Genomic DNA, 26039 nt, shown 5'->3' on the forward strand with positions numbered 1-26039 from the left:
TTTTTTTTTTTTTTTTTTTTTTTTTTTTTTTTTTTTTTTTTTTTTTTTTTTTTTTTTTTTTTTTTTTTTTTTATAGGATCGTTGTTTCTTGTGGACTTAAATTTAGCCAACCTCCTCTGCAACTTGGTTGTTATACTCCTTTAATGCTTCTTTCTCCATTCCCTCTTTCCCTTTTATTCAATTTTCCATAACCCCTTTATATTCTAAACCCTCTTCTTCTTCCTCCCTAAATCTCCCTTTTTCCTTTTTCCTTTTTCCTTTTTCTTCCTCTCCTCTCTCTCTCTCTACTTCTTTTGGGAATCCATTCCATTCTCAGTTCAGTTATGCTCATATTGATATTTATAGATTCTGTGGCGTATTCTTTTAAAAACTTGTTTATGGATTGGTATTTGTAGGGTTTTGATTCAAACGGGATATTGGTGCGGTTCAATAAGAAGGCAACCCCAAAAAAATAGCTGGGTTTTGCTTTTTGATTGAGCCGTGCCAATATCACGTGTCAACGGCTTCCATTATTGCATGTCCATATACTCTTCAAGGTACGTTGTTTTTTAACTCGTATATTGGCTTTGCCTTTGTTACTCTCCATTGAAAAAAAATATATATCAATTATGAGTTAGGAAAATAGGAAATTTGATAATAATAGATTATGAGTTAATTATCGACGATTATGGAAAATATTAGTTTAGATATCAACATTTTTTTTTTTTTCATTTCTTAAATAATTTAGAAAATGCTTTAAGATTGTGCTCCTAATTATGATATATTTTTTATTATTATTAGTAATAATGAAATAAAAATCTATGAAATGAATATGTAGACAGCTATGGTCATTATTCTTTGGGTAATTACTTGCACTAAAAATTGTCTATCCGTACATCTCTTTTAGTTATGCTCTAAGCATCATTATTAATGGCAATAATCATATTTAGTTGTGTTTTAGGCATTATATTCATTCAACACATTACTTTCGAAAAATAATTACTTATCAATTATCTTAAGAATCGCTTAACCGTAGCGGAAGTGCAAAAAAACCGAATATTTCTACTATTGGCCGAACAAAAGACATATAACTTGAGGAATATCTATGATCTACTGTCGTGAAAAGGGACCTAGCGCCACCTATAGGGGCCTTAGTCGATTGAGTAGTTCGCTATTGATCTTTCTCCTTATTCTGTTTTGGTTGAGGTGGAAACTTTTTTCGACCTTTTGTTGAGTACGCAATTTCCTATTCCTTCGATTTGAGATAGAATCAAGTCGATCGAGGGTTGACTTTGTGTATGCTGCTTAGCCTTTAGTTTAGTTCGGGTAATTTATAGGTTGAAATGAGAAAGGAGAAAAGTTTGGAAAACCTGAAAGTCTAGTTGGTATTGTATTTATTATGAGCTTTGAATACACCATACAATTCTGAGTGTCATCTAAAAGCCACAAAGAATGGTGGTGTTGAAGCCCTTCTCTTCCTCTTTCAGCTGCCTACTTAGGCTATACTCTCTGTTCTTACTTCTTTTTTGTTGTTTTGGTTCCTCTCTCTCTCTCTCTCTGTACTATGATAATAATACAATACAAATCCTATACGGTACAAAAACCGAACTTGCGAGCTCGTAAACCTTCCCGAGATCGGAAGGAGATGAAGCAAGCACTCTGTTTTAGAAGGTAGCGCTCCACAATGTATTCTCACCTTCTCCACATCGACGGTGGACTTCCTTAATCCTCTCGGCCGACCTGCATATCCCGCTGCAGCTCCAGTCGAATGAAGCGACGCAGATGTTGCCTGCTTGTGCCTTCCATTCACAATCTGCATTCAACAAACTTTTCAGAGTTGAGCATAACTCAAAGTGGACAATATCATAGTATTGTGGAGGGTCGTGTTCCTAACTTACAGAAGAAAATATTCAGAAAAAGAAAAAAAGAAATTTACCCGGGGGAGTTCCACAACAAAGTCTCCGATCGTCGATGTGCTCGACGTCAAGTCCAATAAACCAAGATCCTAAGGAAACATCTTCATTGGCATACTTGTGAAGAAGATGCCTGAGAATTCCCACAAGTATAGCCACCATTCCCATCATGTTCATGTACAATTTGGCAATGCAAACGTGTGAGGTATAATAGATAGAAGCTTACTGGTTTATGAATATGTAGGTTGCTAAATCCTTTGAAATGGCATACAATTGGCCCGTTGCATGGCGGAAATACTTGTTGCCCGACTCTCCAAACTTCCAGTGTTCGGGTTCATGGTATCGAACTCCCCTGCAGTGTGTAGTTTGGTTAACACAACCTTAATTTTGTGACAGGACAGTGATAATGGTAAGACAACCTTACTTTTGTGACAGGACAGGACCAGATTTCATGCAACCAATGTAAACCCGTGGTTTTGATCGATGTCTGACTAGAGTTTCTCCTAGTGTGGCTGCGACCAAAGTCAAGGACACAAGTTTAATGCATCATAATAACAACCCATGTATGACTCGAGTTTATCAATTCCTATTCGTGTTATAAAAAATATAACAGCCCAAGCTGTTTGCTAGAGAGAGGTTTCCACACTCGTATAAAGAATGTTTTGTTCCTCTCTCCAATCGATGTAGGATCTCACAATCCACCCCCCTTCGAGGCTCACCGTCCATGCTGGCACACCACCTTTGGGTTTTCTCTTTCGGGCTTCCCCTCAAGGTCTTTAAAACGTGTCTGCTAGGGAGCGGTTTCCACACCCTTATAAAGAATGGTTCATTCCCCTCTTCAGTCGATATAGGATCTCACAATCCACTCCCTTTGAGGTCAGCGTTCTCACTGCACTCGTTCCCCTCTCCAATCAATATAGAATGATTGTGCTTACCTATATTTACATGAACATCGTCGTCAACTTTGACATAGAAATCCGCATCCCACAACGCAACTGCTGTAGCGAAGTAAATCTTTGTCTTGGCAGACAATTCAAGGTAGCCTTCAACATGGTCCTGAGTAGATAACATGATACACTTCAAGATTTTCAGTTATGAGAAATGGAAGGTTTTTAAGAATGGTTATCGTTACCAGTCTAAGGAAATCTCCATGCTTCTTGTCCTCTGCTTCAATAGCTCTGTCAAGAATACCTCCAGATGTGGCACTGATCATCAAAGAAGAAGCTCATTCAAAATCTTGTTGCTAACACTTATTACCAAATGAAAGAAGATCACATACATACCTATGGCCAATGACAAAGCGAATTATAATCCCCTTCTCCTCCTCTAGTTTCTTTCTCTTTTCACCTGTTTTTCAAGTTTCAAGTAAGAACAAATGAACATACAAACATGGTTTGTTTCAGAAAAAGAATCATCACGAGCTACTTAACCTTGAGGCATCCATGTCGCACGAACCGAATCTCGTCGTTTCCTGCTACTAAAAGCAGTATTGATCCCTACAACCATTAAGTATCTTCTCTTCCCAGATGACTGAGTATTCTTTAGATCATCCGACGACGGCGAACCGTTCTGTATAGACTCCTGAGCTGCTTTGGCAGCAGCCAATTCCATCTCCAAATTTGAAATGGTCTTATCTAATGTTCTGTAGAGAACAACGTTAATGTAAATTTGCAGTTTGGATTCTTCATAATATGTTCATAACTTTTGGCTTTCACTCACTGTATAGCATTGTGAGTCTTAAAGACTTCTCCAAAAATGTCCTTTGACACACGCTTTACTTCCTTCTCATCCAACTAGAACACACAAACAGATCATAAAAAGCAGCAATGGACACACAAGTTATGAAAACAGCGTTGAATATGCTTACCAATTTTGGATCACATCCTTCTGAAACTAGCTTTAACTTTTCGGCTTCAAAGGCCGCTGTTCTAGTGATCCCTTTAGGTTCTGGAACAGTCCACATCCTGCAAGCAATTTCAAAAGTGATCTTCAGTTCTTTTGACTTTTAAGAACATCCATATCAGAATCTGTTTCTTTATAAAAAAAACCCGACAGAGATGAATCTTAAGCTTCTCGAAACGACCTCTTTTTGTCCCATAATTGACTGTAGGTGCTATGAGAATACTCATGATTACAATGAAATCAAACCCATAAATCCAAAAACAGTCCAAGTTTTGGGGATTAAAGTTGGGAAATGAATGACAGATCTTGATTCATTGAAGAAATGGTGGAAGGAAACAGTTTTTCAAACACGAGACCCAGTAAGAAGAAGAAGGACAAAAGATTTCTCTTAAGGCCATAACTGCTGGTAATGAATTTTTCAGAATAGATGCCTTTGATCAAATGTTTGAAAGCGACCAACGAAAATACACAAAAGCAATAACATAAATACTGTCGGCTGCATTTAATAAACGGAAAATGGGCAATGTTTCCCCAGTAAACACAGACCCAGAAACAGAACAGCCAAATTAGAACCAAAAACCTCTGAATCCAAGAAAAACATTTCGTTCATCGATCAAAATCCACTGCTGCGATTAGAACTCGGATAAGAACAAACCCCATCAAATATTCAACATTCCTCAGCAGAAATTTACAGAAAATTTGAAGAAAAGGATGGATACGAACCTGTTGGTGAAGATCAACCCCAAACAGAAGCTGCCCAAGCAAAGAAGAACCAGCCATCTCTGCGAAACGACGCTTCGTGAAGATTGTTCAGGCTTAATTTTCCAGGACATCTTCTGCCCAGATGGTGTTTATGCTGCCCCTAACAACTTCTATCAACAAAACACCATAAGCATTGAATCAAACAGACCCAGTTGCAAGAATTTGAGGAACTGGGAAATTAGCAATAGAACAAGATTTGAATCACAGGATTCAGAAAAGAAAAGAAAAGAAAAGATTGTTTCTATGTTCTTCAACTCTCTCTCTTCCTCTCAGTAGAACTTCCCTGCAAGCTAAGGCAGTTGAGGAGAAGCGAGGGGCAGAGAAGGAAGGGGGGGAAGACGCATCAACTAACCTCTTACTTAATACCAAACCACCAAACTGTTTGGAAAAGTGACATAAATACCCTTTGTCAGCTCTTCAAATTTTGAAAATTATTTCTTACATTAAAAAATAAATAAAAATAAAATAAAATAAAGGTTCTGCAGAGGGGCTCAGTTCCCATCAATCATGGCGCCATGGAGATCATGTGGTACCATGTTCTTTCAAATTACATGCTCTTTTATTATTATTATTATTATTATTTATTCAACTTTGGAATGCAAAGAATCTAATCTCAAAAGATGAAAGAAAGATGCAAATTTTAGTATGAATGTTTGTGACTACACAACATATATCTCAAATTTACCTAACAAATTCATTCCCAAATTTTGTCTCCATTTATGTTGAGCGGGTATTACCTCGTATAGAATTGAAAAACTCATGTAATATTTAATATATTATATAAATTATGTTACTATAAAATCGAAAGTCACTTTTTCGGTGGCTCAATAATAAGAATTCCAAAGTGAAGTGTGTTTTGCTTAGAGCAATTCTACGTTGGATGATTTCCTAAGAATTTTTCTAGGATTCACGTGAGTGAGGACAATGTCGGCGCACAAGTGCTGAGTTTATAATTTGAATTCCAGGTATGTTTCGTTACATTTATTTTTTTAAATTATTTGTACGCACAAAAGTCAATTTTAGGAAACTATATTTTTAAATTATTAGATTCCCGTCTTCAAAAGGTTCTTAAAATGAAGCTTAAGAGTTGATTTGAGGAAATTCATGTACCTAACCATTAAAAGAAATTGTTGGGTTAAGAAATAGTGTATTGTTCCTGCTTGAATTAGATTATTTGATCTTATAATTAAATATTAAATAAAAATTAAACTCGCTCGAATTAAATATAAATTAGGGTGTTTTTTAAGATAACAATGAGAGATACTTTAGACCAAACTTGTGTGGCGTATAATAAGATTCAAAATTCTAAACATTAGAGTTTCATATTTCAAATAAATAATCAAAGTATAGAACTATAAAGTTGTGTGGGGACAACCAAACAAAAGGTGAAAACCAGAAGCTTGGCCAACAAAATAAATAGAAAAATCCTTTTACCAACAAAAGAAAAATAATAATAAATTGTGAATGCATTTAATAAATTAGAATAAACTTTTAATTTTATATCTAATAAATTATTAATTTTAAAAAATAAAATTCTAATGATAAATCTTTTGTATAAATAGGTGAAAAATACAGAGTTTCTAAAAAATAAACGAACTATTGTCACTACTCATAGTAGATAGTTTAGTGCCATTCTTGTTCGACGTATGAATTTATTGAACACAATTTTTCTTTTTGGAGTTCAATAAATGCAAGAAAATTGATATCTTGAATTATAGCTAGCTATTAAACATTACAAATTAAGAAAATGCACGTGGCAAAGGGTTAAAGAAAAGAAACGTGGCAGATGATAATTGGGTGGAAATAATAAAAAAAAGTTACAATGGACCATTCAAGTACAAGGAATCACGTGACATGTCGCCCCCCGGTCACGTGGATGCTGCCAAAGTTTCAGCTAGAGATCTCCCCCATCTTATAAGCAAGCTGACACGTGTCATTATTCGAAGGAATTATACAGGGGCCATCCTCTCTGGCTTTCACGAACCCATTTTTTAAATAATTTATAATTCTCTCTCTGTTTCAGAATTTTATACCCAAAATTATTATTATTATTTATTTGCCTTTTTTTTTCTTTGTATATATTTTTAATGGATAAATATTGTTGGATTTCCCCCATCATCAATTAATCAAATTAGTTTATGTTTATATCTTATTATTAGAAAAATGGATATTAAACAATTCTTTTCGTATTTTGCATTGATTCTTTTGGATGTCGAGCTTTTGTTGGTCGGTTTTGCATAATCGAGAAATTTTACTATAATTATTCAATTATGGTTATTCCATTTTTATTAATAAATTTCTAATTTGTCTTATTATTATTTAATAAACCTTGTTTTATAGTTGTCACCGACTTTTAATTGTTTAACTTTTTTTAGAATAGATTCAAATCGAGCCGAATTCGGCTAAATAGCACAAAAGCGAAAATGATACAATTCCATAAGTAAAATGTAATAAGATTAAAATAAACCCATCGTCAATAAAATGTAAAATAGAGTACAATTCCATATGATGAATGAAGTTTCATGCGTACCTTCATATAATTTGGTAAGATAATGTGTTCGGTCTTCAAACTTAAGATCGTGTTTTATGAAACTCTAATACGTTATTGTGAGATTCTACATCAATTGGAGAGGGAAATGAGTGTCAGCAACGGTCCCAAAGGGAGTGGATTGTAAGATCCCACGTCGGTTGGAGAAAGGAACAAAACATTTTTTACAAGGGTGTTAACAACCTCTCATTAGAAGACGCGTTTTAAAAATTTGAGGAGAAAGTCGGAAAGAAAAAGTCTAAAAGAGGACAATATCTAGTAGCAGTAGACTTGAGCTATTACAATTTTACCGCGGGACAACTAGGAGATGATTAAAATTATGTTACTAAGAAACCTCCCATACAACTCCATAATCTGAAGCAAAGGAGGGAATTAAGAATCCTGCAAGATTGGTTCGCAAGTTTAGGAGAAACCAATGGCTGTTTGGAAGAGAAGAAGAGTGTGGTATGGTGTAGCATAGCGGAAAGAAAGATGCCTATCTTGCAATGGCAGTTTTGGTTTCACTTTAGAAAACTTGACCAGCAACCCAAGGCTGCCATTTTCCAGCACCCACTCTCATTGCTTACGCCTTCTCTGCACACCCACCTACCCTTTCTCAGGCACCAACCCATATTAAGTTACCTATTTCTAAGCCTCTGCCTTTCCACTTTTTCTTCGTCTCTCACTCCTGGCTTGGATCTTAGAGATTTTGTCAGTTTGTAATAAGTGTTGATAACATAACAACAGAGGCAAGATTCTTGGTAACTTTTTTAATCATTTTTGTTTTACTGTTTGGTAAGATCTGAATTTTCATACGCAGCCAAGTTGTTTTGTAAATGATATCCAATCAAGATTAAGAAGAATGATGGCTTCTCCCACCATTCTTCTTAGTTGCTTTACCACGCAAATATCTGGTTCTTGTGGATTTATTAGATTAACTTTCAATGATAGCCACTAGTTTTTGTCAATCGACAACTTAATTAACAGTCCTTCTGTAGGGTATGCTTCTTGAAGCACCAATACAGAGTGAATTTATTGAATCAAACAAATTTGGACCCATTTGGCTCATGATTGGAAAAGATTTTTATTTCATACCTTCTTCATTTTAACTACATGCCTTATAACTGCACTATTTGAATCAGAGAAAGTGATTTTTTAGGACATATATGGATTAGGGAACAACAATAGGGCCACACAACGCACGAGCGTAGGCCCCCAACACAAAGGCAAAAGCCATTTCAATTCTTGCCGACAACCATGTGCCTTCCTTTCTACATCCCTTCTTCTAACTCTCACCTCCCATATGCCTTTCCATCTCACACTCTCTTTATAATCATATGTTTCCTACGTCTTTTATATCCTAAGACTTGGGAATAATGTGTCAGAAGGCTTCATGTGGGAGTGGGACGGGGTGCCTTACCTACCATGATACCTATACACTTCTTCAATATATATGTTTTCTGAAAGATAGGCAAATTACAACTGGGAAATATTTATTAATGTAGGGAAACATATGAAGTGTTTTAATATGTTTTTGGCCTTTCAATACTTGATGAGTTTTGAAAGCTTGACTACGAGAAACCAAATTCATGGATCCAAAATCCTTGCCTCAAATTCTATCTTTAGATTTCTTCTTTTGGTTTGAAGACAATATCGGTTAGTAGTAGGTTTGGACCGTTACAAATGGTATTAGAGTCAGATACCGGGCAATGTGTCAGCAAAGACACTGGCCCCCAAGAGGGGTGAATTGTGAGATCCCACATCGATGGGAGAGGGGAACGAAACATTACTTATAAGGGTGTGAAAACCTCTCCCTAGCAGATGCAGTTTAAAAACCTTGAGGGAAAGCCCGTAAGGAAAAGCCCAAAGAAGACAATATCTACTAGCGATGGATTTGAACCATTACATGCGATCTTTAGTCTTATAGTTTTTTTTATCCATCTATATTGCAATTTTGTCCACTGACTTTTAAAATATAATGACGCAAGTTTAAAATATTATGGACCAAAAAACTTGCATCATATATAAATAAAAATAATCAGAAGCTAGATTAATTAAAATAGTAATGTTTACCTGTATGAATGAGTCTTTGTTTAATTGGTTTGATGCTGACCTTGTCAATATCAACCTTAGAGAAGGATGGGTAATAATGTGTAGGGCAGTAGCCATCCTGTCAATGCATGTTTATAGATAGTGGATGTGATTAAATTAGCAATTGATTGAAAATCTAAATCTCTTACACCACATGATTGCTCAGATATACTTAATCATCGAAAACAGGAGGCTGATCGTTTACCTGGAAGTGAGTGCAGACATGAACTCCATAAGTAGTAGTTAAGCTCCACTGCACTATAAGCTATGCTAAACAATTTAAGAACACTGTGTCAAAAAGATGCCAATCCAAACATGGAGTTTGAAAGGAATAAGGGGAGTGAAAGGCTCACAAGAATGGGACAAAGACAAGGCCGCCATCTTAATCTTAAAATACAAAAGATCTGCACAAAGTTGAATAATAACTTCCTCAGCACAGAGAAGTTTAGATAACAAAAATATAACGTGCAACATCAAAATGGAGAAATTTTACTTGTGGGAATGAACCCGAAAACAATCTGCTAATTCCTAGCATAAAACGAGATGCTAGCATTGCATGCAACATGAGTACTCTTGCAGTACTTTATATTATTCAACTCATTAGTAGAGGAAGCCTATTAGGAATCACGGATCTCCACAATGGTATGATATTATCCACTTTGAGAATAAGCTCTCATAGCTTTCCGTTAGGCTTTTTCAAAAGGCCTCATACCAATGGAGATGTATTCCTTATTTGTAAATCCATGATCATTCCCTAAATTAGTCGATGTGGGACTCCCTCTCAACAATCCTCAACAAACTCTTCTACCACGTGAATGAAAAACAAGTTGAAAATTTTTCAGTGTCCACAAATCAGACCATATAATCTGAACATAACAACACAACTTAGATCAGGCAACAGGAGAAATCATTCACAACAATTGTCTCCGTCTTTTCATATCAGTCAACAGTGCGACGAAATTTATATCAATATTTATTAAAGATGCAGTCTAAAGTATGATTTAAACCACCAGCAGTTAAGAAGTAAAACCAGAGTCCTAAATATTCATGCTGTACAGTCGTTGATTTTCATGGTCAAAAGAGCTCAAATGATGATTAACATAGATCTGCAAGCAGGGCTATGGAACCTATCACAAAACAAGTTGTCAACAGAAACGAGGTTTAACTAAAACATCTTACCATATGAACTTGATTCCTTAAAGATAACATCAACAGGATATAAACAACTTCATCTCCCTTAACTAAAACATCTTATCATGAGAACCCCCATTGCAAAATCTTTTACAAAAATGGTGGTTGAAGATTGACGAGAAGACAAATGATAGCCATTGATGAAGAGTTATTACCATCGAGCACTGATAATTCCATCGCTAGCTGTTCAACAAAAACTATATACATAAAATCTTCCAGATTTCCATTCCCCTATATCATGTTGCACCATGGAAAATATTCAGCTTAAAAAGCCCTGAAACCAACTTTCCGAGACAAACAACGATAAATACAATTAAAAACTTGAATTATAGCTGCTTATCACACCATTCCATCAGTAAGCATTCCATTTGGTACTAATAACAACACAGTTTCAGCAGCTATACTCAATATCATATTTGAAATAGGATAACGGGCAATCTCTACCTTTATTCATATTGAGCTTCAAGTGTTGAACGCAGAATAAGAATTGTCAACCAAGACACGTTTTAAATGCGTACTGAGGCTTGTGATCATCATCTCGTAAATAACACGAACTACGAACGCTCCTCCGCTCCCTGCGCCATCCGACAGTAAATAAAATCGTAAGCGCTGCGAAAGACGCTACAAAATAGAGCGATTTTGACCTTGAGTTGAAGTTCCATTTGATTCATTGACCTCCGTTCTCGTTTGCCGTGTTTCTTCCATTTGGAGCTCGGCTTCGACTTCGGACTGAATGTTTGCACCGTCCCGCAACGGTGTCGTGTTGTCCACGTCAGTGAGAGAATATTCTCGCATTATCTTATCTGTTAAAGGACGACAAATCGTTGGTGTATTCGTCTGCACCTCAAGAGCGTAGATCCGATATGTCGTATTAAATTCCATCGTTCATAAATTATTCTCAATTTAGTCTAGAATGAATTATCATATCGACATGGATTTGTAACTTTCAAGGATGAACAGAGATAAACAATGGCTTTTTTAATTCAATCAAATATTCATATTAATTTTTTTTTGGGAATTGGAAATCTTACGCTCTAGTCATTTGTGGCGCACATGCTTTTTTGATATAGATAATTTGATTTGAAACTTTGTAGTCCCCATAGAGTCCAATATGATATTAAACGACAAATTTGAATTTGATGTCTTCAAAAATATTGAAATATTTTGAAATGTCATCATATTCTAACTAAGTAGATAATTTCAAATATTTGAAACACGGTCTTATAAACACACAAGTGAGCTAAATAAATTTTATGAAAACATGAATATAATTCTACCATTTGCGCCTAGATTGTTCAAATCTCTACCCCACATTTAAAATACTAAAAATATTGATTGATCAACCTATCATCAACCCATATTTAAAGTACTAAAAGTATAACTGGAAACTTCATGTTGCAGGAAGATGCAATAGACATAATCCTACAAATCGCGGCCTAACTGGCTAACATTATTGAATAAAGGAACATGAGATATGGGGAATTGCAAGGCAGTTAAAGCAGGAAAGGAATTCTCAACATACTTGATTAGTTACTGCCACAAAATGATATTGAGGGATGAAACTTTATGTTGCAGGAAGATGCAACAAAATTGATCCTTAATAAGGAATCATGGCCAGAGTATCTAACATTGTTAAGCCAAGAAGCAATAAGAATTGGAAATATGTGCAAGGCAATTAAAGCAGGAGAGGAATTATCAACACAGATAACGATTAGCTACTGTCAAAAAAGGATACTGAGGGATGAAACTTTGTGCTGGAAGAAGATGAAATGGAAATGGTCAATAAGAACATATTATGGCCTAACTCGCAAACAATGACAATGTTAAACAAATGAGCATTAAGAAATGGGAAATTAAAGCAAGACAGGAATGATCAACATGGTTAGAATTTATCTATTTCAGAGAATGATATTGAGGGATGAAACTTGATGTTGTTGGAAAATGCAATGGAAAGGGTCCCTATAAACAGATCGTGGTCTAATAGCTCACATTGTTAAACAAAGAAGCACCAAAAAAACAAAAATGGAAATATATGCATGGCAATTAAAGCAAGATAAGAATTATCAACATAGTTACCGATTAGCTACTGCCAGACAAGGATATTGGGGGATGAAACTTCTTGTTGTCCTTAAAACAAAATATGGCCTAACCAGCTAACATTGTCAAAGGATCATTGAGAAATGAAAATATAAGCAATCCAATGAAAGCAGAGAGATGCAATTAACACTGCCATAAAAGGAGAATGCTGCAGGAAGATGCAATGAAGATAATCATTAAGAACAAATGGGGGCTTAACTAGCCAACATTGTTAAACAAAGGAGCATTAAGAATAGGAAATAAATGCAAAGCAAGTGAAACGGGAAAGATAATATCAGAATCTCATTTAATTCTAATTGTAAAACTGAACATCCGAGGCATACATAGGCAATGAAGAAGGCCACTATCCAAATAACGATACACCCTTTTGATCATCCACAAAGAAAATCAATAACTCTGTAAGCCAGAAGCACAATCGGAATCTTTAATTACTATATATGATCTGATGAAAAGATCAATTGTCAATTGTATCACATTGATAATTGCAAACATCAGTACAAGCCAGCCATTAAAGAACATTGAACTCTGATTAGATTTGAAGTTAGGAAGAAACCGTTTAGATATGGTATTTGTTTATCTCAAGATAAACTTTGCGGACTACGAACTCGGTCAAAATGGAATATATATCTTCGGACAATTTATAACATCATTAATGTAGAATCGACGGCGTAGATCCTTCAGTTGCCAAAAACCCATGATCCACATACCATTGAGGGCTAATTCATAGTTATAAAGCATATAAGGAACAAACAAATATTCAAGAGAAAACAGACCCGCATTGTTAGTGAAATTGCTGGAAGGAGTTCGCTTCCAACGCTTACTATATCAGTCGTGAACCACATTTGACTTCGGATTGACGAGACTGCGTAGATTGGCCATAACTTCAACATAAACCCCAAGCTTTAAGGTCGCAAGTGAGCGTTAGATTAGAATACTTCGATAGAGGGCAATATATGACCAAAATTAAGCACAACAGAAAAAAAAAAACCGACTCGATATCGTAAACGTTAATAGATCAAGAATCTGGTAGATCTTATTATTTCAAATCGGTTAAAATCAAGAAAGAAAAAAGATGCACACAAGTCATCAACTACTACTACAAAAGGTATCATGTATTCCAGATTGATATTAATTTCACAAAGAAAAAGGTCGATTCACAAGTTGAAAATATTCCGATCATCAACACTTGTACAATTCACCCCCCTAAGACTCCAATAACCGGATCAGGCGGAGAATCGGGTGTGAGATTGGTCGGGCTAGAAGCGAGGAACCACAAAGAAGACTTAGCAGCCAAAAGTTTTTTTCTCTGCAAGCAGAGGGGACCATACACCCTCCCAGCAAAGCAAGGAGAAGCATCAGCAATGTTCACCTGAAGCATACTGGAGCCCATCGGCGTAGTAGAAGGCGATAGCGATGAGGAACGAGTGGAGTAGATCTGAGAGACCAAATTAACCCGATTGAATCGGGCGATCATCCGCGAATTCCGGATTTGTGCTAGCGCACCAGGCTTTAGATACTTGTGAAACGTCTCGGAATGAGAGTTCCCGGATCTTCTGGATCTTCGATTCATGTTCCAGAGATGGAAGGAAAAGAGGGATGAGAACGATGGAAAATGGAGACGGGAGATTAGGGCTTTAATGAGTGGGGAGTGAGGAGTGGGCGGGAGAAGGAGTGGGCGGGAGAAGGAGAGGCGGGAAAGTGGTGGAGGGAAAATAAAATGGGAACAGAGAGAAAGAGAGGGATCATATTATTTTTGCGCTTTTTAATGACCGGCCAGTAAGGGGAGTTTTGTCGTTTCTGACCTAGTTACCATGTTAGCGTGACACGTGTCTTTGCTTCTCTTAGAGCCTTTCTCAAATTTGGTTTTCTTGCATGCGCATAAATTACTAAAGATGCCCCTCTAAATGGATGCTTATGCACTTTTCAACTTGGATTAATAATTATCCCATAAATTTTTAATTTTAAAAATAAATAATAATTATGAATTTATTTGATTTTTTTTTTTTTTTTACAAACTTCTTCTGATAGACATTAATTTTAATTATATATGCTATAAACAAAATTACTAATTTAGAGCGTTATTAAATACAAAAATTAAAATTTAGAAAGATATTTAAAAATGTTTAGACGCTAAATAACTACCACTACCACTTAAGAGTAAATATGTAACTCCGTGAACATACAAAATTAAATAGTATAATTTGACATTTTCTTAAAATTCTTTGAAATTGTATTTTATATGTTCCCGAGCTTTAAAAATATAAATATTTACATATTTTGTCGTATATAATGAATCTCATCAAATTGATAAATATTTAATAAATTATTAAATTCATGTGGTGTATTTAAAACGGATGAACATATCAGACAAGGAGATCATAGTCATGTTAAACATTGACTAATATATTAAAATATAAAAAATTATAAATTCATACCCATATATTTTTAGTTACCTAATTTAAAGTTTTAAGATTTATTATACTTTTTTTAAGTTAACGAGATTACCCAATTTTATTTCGAGATTAAATAACTGATATGAACCAAAAGACATCAATCATACAATATGCTTCAATGAAGATGTGAATAAAATATTGTTGAAATTATCAAAACGCTTCCTCATTAACTCTTTAAACTCATACCATGAATCAATTGGTGCTTTAAGGTTTCTTCTCCTACTTGACATCAATTAATGATATAAACCAAGAGACATCAATCATACAATATGCTTCAATAATATGCTTCAATGAAGATGTAAAGAAAATATTGTTGAAATTATCGAAAGATATTTCAATTTGTGCCACATGGAAGAAGAATGAAGTTTCATGTTATAAATTTGGGGTGGATTACATTTATAACATGAAACTTCATTATTCTTCCATGTGGCATGAATTGAAATATCTTTTGATAATTTCAACAATATTTTATTCACATAATGCTTATTGAAGTATAGTGTAGGATTGATGTCTCTTAATTCATATCAATAACAAAATATTTAATTATTCGTGTGAAAACTATATAATTTCATTTTGCATTTTCATCCCTACGAATAAAATAGTCTCATTTTTTACTTTATTAAATTAAACTTTAATATGGGTTTGGTATTATTTTGCAATATATTTAATTTCGTGTCATTTGACGAGGGGAAATACTAAAATATCGAGGCCCATACCTAGGCCCACGTGCGCCTGAGGAGAAGCCCAAATTGAAAGCCCAAAGCCGATTATTAGTCTAATCAAACGGCTATGATTAATTAATTAATTAATTAATTAACACCGCAAGTTTAGCGGGATTTTTTTGTCGGAGGCCCGCATGGCCTCCATATGATTGTTAATATAGAACAACGTTTCCAAATTAACGAATACAACTTACCAAAAATAAAACACTTTAAATTTTCAATCAAATTATAAAACACAGATAATTTTTAAAAAATATTTTGTAGTTTCTAAAAAGTAATTAACAAAACTAGAAATTGAAAAACGAAAACAGTATTTATTTAACTTATTTTTAAAAAAATGTTTTATGTAAAAAGTTTTTAACTATGTACTGTTATATTTAGAAAGTAAAGTGACAATATAATACGTGGCTCCAGTAGATATTTACAATTCCCCAAATTTCACGGGAGAACCGTATCCCTCTCAATTACAGAAAATATCCCAATTTTTGCGAATTGACCGAGCCCTCCGCCCTAATATAACGGAAATTACAAAGGAAACCTTTCCATGTGGTCATATTCATTTTCTTACGGTGTACCTCCACCCAAACTCCGCCACCTCATCATGGGAAGAAAACAACAACAATAATAATAAATAAATAAACAAAAAGAGAAAAGTCTACCTTTACACACCAAGTGGACATTTCTATAGTCATCAAATTATTAATTCCATCTTAAATGCCACAATCATAGCAACAGAACAGCACTGTAAATTAAAGCATTTTTATATATTTACTTAATATTAAAAAAAAATTAAAATTATAATGTGTTTTTTTTATATTTGAATTTGATAAGCCATAGAAATTGTAAATTTTTATTAAATTGGACACTAAACTTACATTATTATTACAAAATTTGTTAGTTTTAACCAAAAATTAATATAACAGATAAATTTGGGTAAAAAACTCGGACGAAAAATTGTTTTGAACTTTTATAAATTTAATTAGGTTAAAACACAATTTTAATTTTTGTTATAAAATTTCAAATTTAGTATATAGTTTGAATAAAGTTCAAGATTGATCTTCATTTATTGTAACAAAAATAATGAAAATTATCTAATCAATTTAAACAAATTTTGAAGGGTATAGATTCAATTAAAATGAAATTAAATATTAAATAATCAACGCCCTAATGATACCGTCATCAAAACGAAACGCCGTTTTGAGATTGGACGAGTGGTGATGGTGAACGGTGCACCTCAATGTAGACGAGTAATTCTCTTGTCCCTCTTGGAGGCCTTAATTAACTTTACCCGCCAGATCAGTTCCAAGAGCAAAAGTGGCACGCAGCCCTAAGTGTTCATCCGTCTCCACACGCCCTCCACCTGCATTCTTCCTATCGCTGAGAACGACGACCACTATGTTCCTTTCTCACTGGTTCTTCCCATAACGGCTTCCATTTCCAGGCTCAACTCCCAATCCTTATCCCATAATTCTCTTATTGTCGTCATCCTGATAGCCATTTGTATATAATGGCTTCGGCCTCAGCATCTGCGCTGTTCAGAGCTTCAAGAGCAAGGTTATTATCACCTTCCTTTTGCTCCAGAGCCTTTCCCGGTTCTTCTCCGAAGCCGTCCTCGCTCTCGTTCGCTACCACTTATAGATCTCTCAGTGGTTCCTCTGCCTTTCGATCGGTTCCTCGCTGGAGTCACGGTGTCGACTGGCGTTCTCCTCTCAGTCTTCGTGCTCAGATCAGAGCCGCTGCTCCTGTGATTGAACGTCTTCATCGTAAATTCTCCTCCATGGGTATGGCCAAGAAAAGTTAGCTTGATTTTTTTATTTTTTTTTTTCCATTTATTGTTTGTGCGGAACGATTTGTCTTTGATGTGATTGTTCGGTTACGATGTTTATTGAATGGAATATTTTCTGTCGTCTTAACGGATGTATGCAAGATAATATGGTTTATTCGCTTTGCTGAGCGATTAAAGGTAATAGGATGGAAGTAGTCTAATAGGCCTGTTTCTTTCTTTCTTTTTCTTTTTCTTTTCCTTTTCTTGGTTCACTCTTAGTTTATCTAGTTTATCAGGACCAGATATGCTGTGAGGACGAAATTTGATGCCGCGAGTTCATGACTTAATGTTGTACTTAGTTCTTTTTATTTTATGTATATCTCACTTATTCTGATCAAGCATTGTTATGGTTTCAGCTGCCCAAAATCCTTTCAAGCAAAATTTAACAAGTCTTCCAAAGCCTGGCGGTGGAGAATTTGGAAAGTATTACAGTCTACCATCTCTGAATGATCCGAGAATTGGTAACTTTTTCAAACTGACTACTGCAGAAGGATTGTTTTAATAGTTTTCGACAAAGCATTATCATTTCTTGTTTTGCTTCTTGTGAATACTCATTTTTATTTTACGTTTATGCCCGACAGATAAGTTGCCTTACTCCATCAAAATATTACTTGAATCTGCAATTCGGAACTGTGACAATTTCCAAGTGAAGAAGGAAGATGTGGAGAAAATTATTGATTGGGAAAATAGCTCTCCAAAGCAAGTTGAAATTCCTTTCAAACCTGCTCGTGTCCTACTGCAGGTACTGTTTGATAGACTATGAGATTTTCCTGGATGATTTTGTTCTTTTCTGTCTTTATTTTTCAAATTGTGCCCTCCCTAACATTTCCACGATCACAGGATTTTACTGGGGTACCAGCGGTTGTTGATCTTGCCTGTATGCGTGATGCCATGAACAAACTTGGCAGTGATTCCAATAAAATAAATCCCCTGGTATGCATTTACTTCTTTAACACTTGTATGCTATGTCGGTGGTAAAATGTACTCTACATTATTGGGGTGTGAACACGTTCACTACTTTGACCAATGGTTTTACGTCATATGTTGATAGCCAAGATGTGAGAAATATGATGAGATGTTTCATGCTGATATTCAATTACTATCAAGAACTGTTGACATTTAATCCTATTGCTTTTTTACTCCTGATCGTGATCATAATTTATAGATTTTTCTTGACCACTTATAGGGAATATAATCTGTAGTCACGATATCCTCTTTTCAAGTTATCATTTCTTTTGGTGCCGTTGCAGGTTACTGTAGATGTCCTTGACCACCCAAATTTATGTCATCTAGTTTTTCCATAAATTTCTTACTGGAATTAGCATCTGTCGTGTAGGTTCCTGTAGACCTTGTAATTGACCATTCAGTTCAAGTTGATGTAGCAAAATCAGAAAATGCAGTCCAGGCCAATATGGAGCTTGAATTCCAAAGGAACAAGGAAAGATTTGCTTTCCTAAAATGGGGGTCTAATGCATTCCAGAATATGCTTGTTGTTCCTCCTGGATCTGGTATTGTGCATCAGGTACTAAATAGTGAGCTAGAAGGTTCTGGATAAAAAAATTTACTTTTGAGAAGGTTTTCGTCGCTGCTAGCAAGACTGTATTAATTCAACACTACTTTTGGTCGAAAAATGTTATTAAATGAAATGAAAATAAGGAAAAGTGATAATAGCATTAAATATTAAAACTGAGCGTTTGAATATTTCAGGTCAATTTGGAATATCTTGGAAGAGTGGTTTTCAACACTGGTGGTCTGCTCTATCCTGATAGTGTTGTTGGAACTGATTCTCACACAACAATGATTGATGGTTTGGGGGTTGCTGGTTGGGGTGTTGGAGGTATCGAGGCAGAGGCTGCAATGCTTGGACAGGTAATTGAGTTCTGACCTTTTGTTTTCAATTGATTTTTGTAGATTCAGTACACATTTTGCCTATTTTGAAGGCTTGGGTTGAGTTCTATACTTTCCAGAGTCTGATGTTTGAATTTTGTTATTGATAGCCAATGAGCATGGTATTGCCTGGTGTTGTTGGGTTCAAGTTATCTGGAAAATTACGAAATGGGGTCACTGCTACTGACTTGGTTTTGACTGTAACACAAATGTTGAGGAAGCATGGTGTTGTTGGAAAATTTGTAGAGTTCTACGGTAATTACATCCTGTGACCTATCAATGTGCTGTTTTTTTCCCAATTTTACTTTTCAGGCGATGGTTGTATGAAATGTGATTTTGTAGGGGATGGCATGGAGGAACTATCGTTAGCTGACCGAGCCACAATAGCAAATATGTCTCCCGAGTATGGTGCAACTATGGGGTTCTTCCCGGTGGATCATGTTACTTTGCAATATCTCAAGTTAACTGGAAGAAGCGATGAAACTGTGGGTGTTATCTCAGTGCATTGATAAATAAGTTGTACAGAAGAAGTGAAATCCTATATAACTTTTCTGTTTCTGACTGCAGGTGTCGATGATTGAAGCTTACCTCCGGGCAAATAAAATGTTTGTTGACTATAATGAGGTAAATTCCTGCATATTACTTTTTTAATTTCTGTTATGAGTGTTCACCTGCTGGTCTTCTGATTTTTAGATGTAGCAGTAGTGGTTTTCTTATGTTTGGTCAATTTTTTTTGTTCAGCCTCAACAAGAAAGAGTGTATTCATCTTACCTACAATTAGACCTTGCGGGTGTAGAGCCATGCATTTCAGGTCCAAAAAGGTATGCGTTCTTAGCTGCTTTGTCAATATCTTCTTTGCCCTTCATGTTTAGGTTCCTAGATTCAGGTTTTAATATTTTATATCAGAATCTTGGATGTAGTCTTATACTCTTATGTTGCATCTGTAAAGACCCCATGATCGCGTGCCTTTGAAAGAGATGAAGTCTGATTGGCATGCTTGCCTTGATAACAAAGTTGGGTTTAAGGTATGTGTGTTACTTCTATCACATATAGTGTGGCTAACATATATCTAATCATATTCTTTTTAAATTGACACCAGTCTTATCATAATTTATGTTTATTCTGTAAATATTTTTAATTCTTGCTTTAATTCTAGGGATTTGCTATACCAAAAGAAGCACAGGAAAAAGTGGCGAAGTTTTCATTTCATGGTCAGCCAGCTGAGCTGAAACATGGTAGCGTTGTTATCGCAGCTATAACAAGCTGTACCAACACGTCAAACCCTAGTGTTATGTTAGGCGCTGCTCTTGTAGCGAAAAAGGCTTGTGAACTTGGTTTACAGGTACTCATGGACAAGGGTGTTCAATTCATTTAAGAGACTTCTTTTTATATCCCTTCCTTTTCCAATGTTTAATAATTTCTTCAAACATTGTGATTTTAGCTCTTGTCACTTTAGTTCTGCTTTTATCCTTTTTGGCCTGGCTTGAGGGGCGAAAGTATAGTCTTTGCATGTTAATCATGTCTTATTCTTAATGTTACACCAGGTGAAGCCATGGGTGAAAACAAGTCTTGCACCGGGCTCCGGAGTTGTGACAAAATACTTATTGAAGAGGTAATTAATCATCAAACCTAATTGTTATATATTACTGCATCTAGTCTAGTAATTTTCATATTTCTCATTTCTTGTTTCCCTGTCTTGTTTTTTCGAAAGAAAAAAAAAGAGCAATTGAAACATGTTTGATAATTGTTCTTGTTCTTTTTTTCCTTTAAAAAAATAAAAGTGTTCTCTAGAGGCTTTAAGTTGAGAAAAGAAATTTACTTAAAAATAAAATATTCAAATTATTTTTATTTCTATTTTTTATATTTACTTTATTTTATAAATAAAAATGATAAAATAAAAAATTTTATGTTTTGAGTTGAAGTCTTTGTACTGTAAAACAAAAAAGAACAGGAGGAATGCTAGCCTTTCCAGACATCAGTGAAAACTTACATTTTTTTTTTTAATTATAATTAAAAAGCAATAAGGAATGGAATATTACCAAATATTTCTTATCTAAAAAAATCACCTTTCTTTTATTTCGTAAGAACATGAAAAATAATAATTCTGTATGTGATTGATGCAGTGGACTACAGCCATATCTAAATCAGCAGGGCTTCCATATAGTTGGCTATGGTTGTACAACCTGTATCGGTAATTCTGGGGATTTGGATGAATCAGTATCTGCTGCTATATCCGAGAACGGTAATTTTAGAATGTGATAAGCTGATAAGATATTGTAATCAGGGCATGCGATTGTTACAAAATGGCCCGACTTTACTCGTTAAATAATATTTAACAGGTATACTGTTTCAGTTTCGCCTTGATTAATTTTTTAAGGACTTTGTTTATGCAGATATTGTTGCAGCTGCTGTGCTCTCTGGGAACCGGAATTTTGAGGGTCGTGTTCATCCACTGACCAGAGCGAACTACCTTGCTTCACCTCCCTTGGTGGTGGCTTATGCCTTAGCTGGCACGGTATGCACTGGCAGTTTTTATATCTACTTCTGGTCAATTTTGGGCTGTGGAATGATAAAATGTATTGGGTACTGTTTTGGTTCCTTTGATCATATTTAGTTGTAAGGTGGATTTCAGAGAGGTAGTGATATGAAAATCATCAAAACGTCTAGTCCAACCTTTCTTTAGTTTTTAATTCTTCTTTTGTGGTCTAAGGTGGGGGATTGTTGGTTGAGAAATAGGACAATGTCCTTTTTACACAAGGTCTTACCTCAGCATAGCTTAACAGTAGATTTTTATTGGTTTATTGCCTTCTGACTGGTAGGATGTTAGTTTCACTCCATAAGAAAGTATAACATTTCAGTAACAATGTAGTTATTTGCAGAGGGCTGTTTTTACAACTCCATACGGTTTCAATACAATAGGCTATTTTGACACTCTTTGGTGGTATTCCAACTTATTTAGTGCATTTCTTGCTGCCCTTTGTTGGTTTACAGATAGAAAGTGGAGGTTCTTCTTGACATTCGAAAGGGCGTCACATGACCTTTTCCTTCTTTAGTTTGTAATAACTGTAGATCGTTTCTTAATAGAATATTCTGTCGCAACCTTTTTAACCAACCGGATGGTGTTTTTTAACCTCACTGGGACTGATTTCGGCGATGTGTTGTGTCAAGTCTTAATGTAGTTAAAGAATATGATTTTGGCGATGTCTCTGTCACCCTCTCGCAGTTGTAAAACTATTGAGTTAAATGGTGTCTCAAGCTATCATAAAAGAATCATATTTTTGGAATAGTTGAGTGAAAATCATGAATTATGTTGTGGCTCTAATCTGGTACTATTTTATCTTCATGAGATAATTTGAATGAGTTTTCCAGGTTGATATCGACTTTGAGAAGGATCCAATTGGAAAAGGGAAGGATGGAAAGGATGTCTATTTCAGAGACATCTGGCCTTCTACAGAAGAAATAGCCGAGGTAGATAGTTTTTATATTGTGGAAGTGCAGTGAAATACGTTTTACAAGTAATAATTGATTTAACTGGTTTAAAATACATCTTAGGTTGTTCAATCCAGTGTATTGCCTGACATGTTCAAAAGTACTTATGAATCTATTACAAAAGGAAACCCAATGTGGAACCAACTTTCAGTACCTGCTGGCACCCTGTATTCATGGGACCCGAAGTCCACCTATATTCATGAACCACCCTACTTCAAGAATATGACCATGGACCCTCCAGGAGCACATGGTGTTAAGGATGCTTACTGCCTGTTGAACTTTGGAGATAGTATTACTACAGATCACATTTCCCCTGCAGGAAGCATCCAGAAGGACAGTCCTGCGGCAAAATACCTTATTGAGCGTGGAGTGGATCGTAAGGATTTCAATTCTTATGGAAGTAGGCGTGGCAATGATGAGGTGATGGCAAGGGGTACTTTTGCCAACATTCGCCTTGTTAACAAGCTTTTAAATGGTGAAGTTGGTCCCAAGACCGTTCATGTTCCCACTGGAGAGAAACTTTATGTCTTTGAAGCAGCAGAAGTAAGTATCTTCGTTCTCATATTTTGCGTACTGTTTCTTTCCTTTAGAAAGTAGTAGACGCATGCTATATCCCTCTATTCTTCTGTTTTGGTTTCTTTGCTTGCTCAAAAGTCACCTTAACTTCAGGTAGATGATATTTTGTTTCTGTGCTGTTTCTTCTTACCGTCGTTCTTTTATTTTTGTATGGAGTGAAGAAACACATCGTAATTAAAACAACAGTTTAAATTTCCTTGTTGCAAATTGGTTATATATTTTGTATTCCCTATGAATGTGTTGTTTCCTTTTTGTACCTCTTTGGATAATTTCATTCGATCTATGAAATTGTTTCGTATCCAAAATAATAATAATAATTAAACAACAGTGGTATGATAGTGGGTTGAGCATTAATTTGGAAGGAATGTTGTTGAAAATTGGTTAGCTCTCTGTGAGGGGTGGTGCATCATTTTCGTTTTTCTTCGTGTTCTACGTTTTTTCTTTTCCTTGGTTGTGAATTTCATAATTCCCACGAAAAAGACAAGTTAGGCGACCAACTTGTGATGGAAAAACTAGATCCATTGTCCCATCTTACACGATATTTTTTTGGCGCAATGTTATGGTTGATTTAGAATTTTCACCTTTTGTAATGCTGACTTAGTTGTCGTGATCTATTTTCTGTGTCAGAGATACAAGTCAGCTGGTCAAGACACCATTGTGCTGGCTGGGGCTGAGTACGGAAGTGGAAGCTCTCGGGATTGGGCTGCCAAGGGTCCAATGTTATTGGTGAGTGTTTCTAATTCATGAAAAATAGATTCTTCAGATTTTATTTTCGTTTATCGAACCTGCAATCGACCAACTTATATACTTTATCGGCACCAGGGAGTTAAAGCTGTTATTGCCAAAAGCTTCGAGAGAATTCATCGTAGTAACCTGGTAGGAATGGGTATCATCCCACTTTGTTACAAGTCTGGTGAAGATGCTGATTCACTTGGCTTGACTGGACATGAGCGTTACACAATTGACCTCCCAACCAACATCAGTGAGATAAGGCCTGGCCAAGACGTGACTGTCACTACTGATTCTGGAAAATCTTTCACCTGCACTGTTCGCTTTGACACTGAGGTAAATTCCACTTTCTTTTCCTTTCACACCACCATCATCAGCTTGAAATGCTTTCGTTTTCCCTACTCGAAACCTCGAATTTGCCTCTAATTTCAAGTCCTGTTTACAGGTGGAGCTGGCCTATTTCAATCATGGAGGTATCCTTCCGTATGTTATTCGAAATCTCATTAAGCAGTGAGCAACAGGTGGAGTAGCTAGCTAATTTAGCAGCAGCAGCAGCAGCAGCAGAAGCAGCAAGTGGCGTGACAACTCGTCCTTTTTGTATTCCCCATTTTCATTAATAAGAAAAACGAAACTCCCGTATGGGACTCAATTTTTTTAATAGAGAGCGATCTATAAAGCACACAGCAGGTTTGCCTGTCTAAAAACTGTCGAGGTTGTATTTATTAACGATTATTCTCATCTGGCAGCATCTATCTTGTCGCTGTATCATAATCACCCTTTTTTTATTCTAATATGATCCTACTGGTGGTTGGGTACTACGCTGCAGATCCGAGTTGCTGGCATCCACATTGTTGTTAAGGATATAATAGAAATGAAGGTTAAACACCCTGATGGAATTACTTTAATATACTTGATGGATGAGGGGAAAAAGCCATTTCTTAGATTCTTGGAACCGTCAGCAAAAAGTAGTCAATACTTTTTACTGCCTAGGGAGAATAAATAAGAGATTTTAATGAGTTTCTTACATAATTTACTCCTCAATTATTTGCTCGATGTCAGTATGTCAATGGCATTAGGAACCTTTATTAAACAAGTATGATATGAATCAAATAACTCCAGTAAGATCGATGTCGTTGAAAATAAGACTTTTTTGTTTTTTTACAATGAAAAAATGACAATTATTTGGTTGATATTTCGTCAATAATTCATTTGGGCACTAAGCTCCAAAGGAATAAAACGACTCCATAGTCCACACCCATCACAATTAATGGGGATAAATTTCCATTCCAATTATGAAATCAATTCAGTACAACAAACAATGTAGATTCCTTTTAGTACCAAAAAAGACCCCTCAACAACTTTTGTTACAAGCTATTATTCCATATAGCCAAAAATAAATTATTCAAACTTTTGTCACAATTTTTGATTGAGCTAAAATTTTGGGTGTGAGAGAGTCTTGGGTATTAATTAAATAAATGGAGTAGTTTATCTTTTGTTCCTCATCTGAATGGAGTGTTGTCACCTACTACTACTAACCCACTTTAAAATTTAGCTGCATGATACTGATTCATTACTTTAATACAGGATTTGACTACATCAAATGATTCACATTTGTCTACATGATGATTGAATTATTTCACACGTTAATTAAAAAAATAGAGAAACGTGTTCCACGGCAAGTTCCAATATCTTAAAAAATACATGGTATCACATATTTTTATGATTTGTCAATCTCAATGTCCAATAGCTTTATACCTTCCATGATATTGTTCTTTAGAAAAGACCGACAGACAGAAAAAAACAGCAGTAGCTCAGGTTAGAAATTACATATATTATAGAGTATAAAGATAATAGTATTTGCAATCTGCCAAAAAAAAAAAAAAAAAAAAAAAAAAA

At 35.4% G+C, this 26039-nt stretch overlaps 3 protein-coding genes and 1 long non-coding RNA gene across 4 annotated transcripts; 1 reads left to right on the forward strand and 3 right to left on the reverse strand.

Annotated features, from left to right (window-relative positions):
- Positions 1-1339: 1339 nt before the first annotated feature.
- Positions 1340-4898, reverse strand: LOC111811717 (probable beta-1,3-galactosyltransferase 2). The gene is made up of 11 exons (XM_023698732.1): positions 4518-4898; positions 3760-3856; positions 3612-3685; positions 3323-3534; positions 3176-3239; positions 3025-3097; positions 2828-2948; positions 2317-2404; positions 2119-2244; positions 1916-2025; positions 1340-1792 (listed from the first exon to the last, which is right to left on the reverse strand). Exons 1-11 carry the CDS (start codon positions 4625-4627, stop codon positions 1644-1646), a joined length of 1224 nt encoding a protein of 407 aa, XP_023554500.1. The 5' UTR covers positions 4628-4898; the 3' UTR covers positions 1340-1643.
- A 4012-nt stretch (positions 4899-8910) lies between these two features.
- On the reverse strand, positions 8911-11397 carry LOC111811856. The gene is made up of 6 exons (XR_002817617.1): positions 11010-11397; positions 10810-10940; positions 10521-10649; positions 9528-9578; positions 9380-9444; positions 8911-9253 (listed from the first exon to the last, which is right to left on the reverse strand). It is a non-coding gene; the product is annotated as an uncharacterized LOC111811856 (long non-coding RNA).
- Positions 11398-13469: 2072 nt separating this feature from the next.
- LOC111811831 lies at positions 13470-14159 on the reverse strand. Its single transcript, XM_023698873.1, has one exon. The coding sequence runs from the start codon at positions 14030-14032 to the stop codon at positions 13658-13660; it is 375 nt and encodes a 124-aa protein (XP_023554641.1). The 5' UTR covers positions 14033-14159; the 3' UTR covers positions 13470-13657.
- A 2776-nt stretch (positions 14160-16935) lies between these two features.
- LOC111811641 (aconitate hydratase, cytoplasmic-like) lies at positions 16936-24961 on the forward strand. The gene is made up of 20 exons (XM_023698593.1): positions 16936-17418; positions 17819-17923; positions 18044-18204; positions 18303-18395; positions 18799-18984; positions 19170-19331; positions 19460-19604; positions 19692-19834; positions 19917-19973; positions 20091-20170; positions 20299-20374; positions 20506-20691; positions 20894-20961; positions 21473-21591; positions 21743-21864; positions 22719-22817; positions 22902-23381; positions 24042-24140; positions 24237-24479; positions 24589-24961. Exons 1-20 carry the CDS (start codon positions 17145-17147, stop codon positions 24655-24657), a joined length of 2967 nt encoding a protein of 988 aa, XP_023554361.1. The 5' UTR covers positions 16936-17144; the 3' UTR covers positions 24658-24961.
- Positions 24962-26039: the final 1078 nt, after the last annotated feature.

Source organism: Cucurbita pepo, chromosome LG15 (genome assembly GCF_002806865.2).
Source record: "Cucurbita pepo subsp. pepo cultivar mu-cu-16 chromosome LG15, ASM280686v2, whole genome shotgun sequence".
NCBI classification, from domain to species: domain Eukaryota; kingdom Viridiplantae; phylum Streptophyta; class Magnoliopsida; order Cucurbitales; family Cucurbitaceae; genus Cucurbita; species Cucurbita pepo.

What these genes read in the sequence shown, in the direction of transcription:
- LOC111811717 (XM_023698732.1), bottom strand. Translation starts at nt 4,627, where the DNA reads ATGTCCTGGAAAATTAAGCCTGAACAATCTTCACGAAGCGTCGTTTCG. An exon ending in ACCTACATATTCATAAACCA is followed by an intron (nt 2,026 to 2,118) that starts GTAAGCTTCTAT and finishes GGGAATTCTCAG; the next exon opens with GCATCTTCTTCACAAGTATG. An exon ending in TTGTTGTGGAACTCCCCCGG is followed by an intron (nt 1,793 to 1,915) that starts GTAAATTTCTTT and finishes TGTTGAATGCAG; the next exon opens with ATTGTGAATGGAAGGCACAA.
- LOC111811831 (XM_023698873.1), bottom strand. Translation starts at nt 14,032, where the DNA reads ATGAATCGAAGATCCAGAAGATCCGGGAACTCTCATTCCGAGACGTTT.
- LOC111811641 (XM_023698593.1), top strand. Translation starts at nt 17,145, where the DNA reads ATGGCTTCGGCCTCAGCATCTGCGCTGTTCAGAGCTTCAAGAGCAAGG. An exon ending in TCGTAAATTCTCCTCCATGG is followed by an intron (nt 17,419 to 17,818) that starts GTATGGCCAAGA and finishes TTATGGTTTCAG; the next exon opens with CTGCCCAAAATCCTTTCAAG. An exon ending in CTGCTCGTGTCCTACTGCAG is followed by an intron (nt 18,205 to 18,302) that starts GTACTGTTTGAT and finishes CCACGATCACAG; the next exon opens with GATTTTACTGGGGTACCAGC.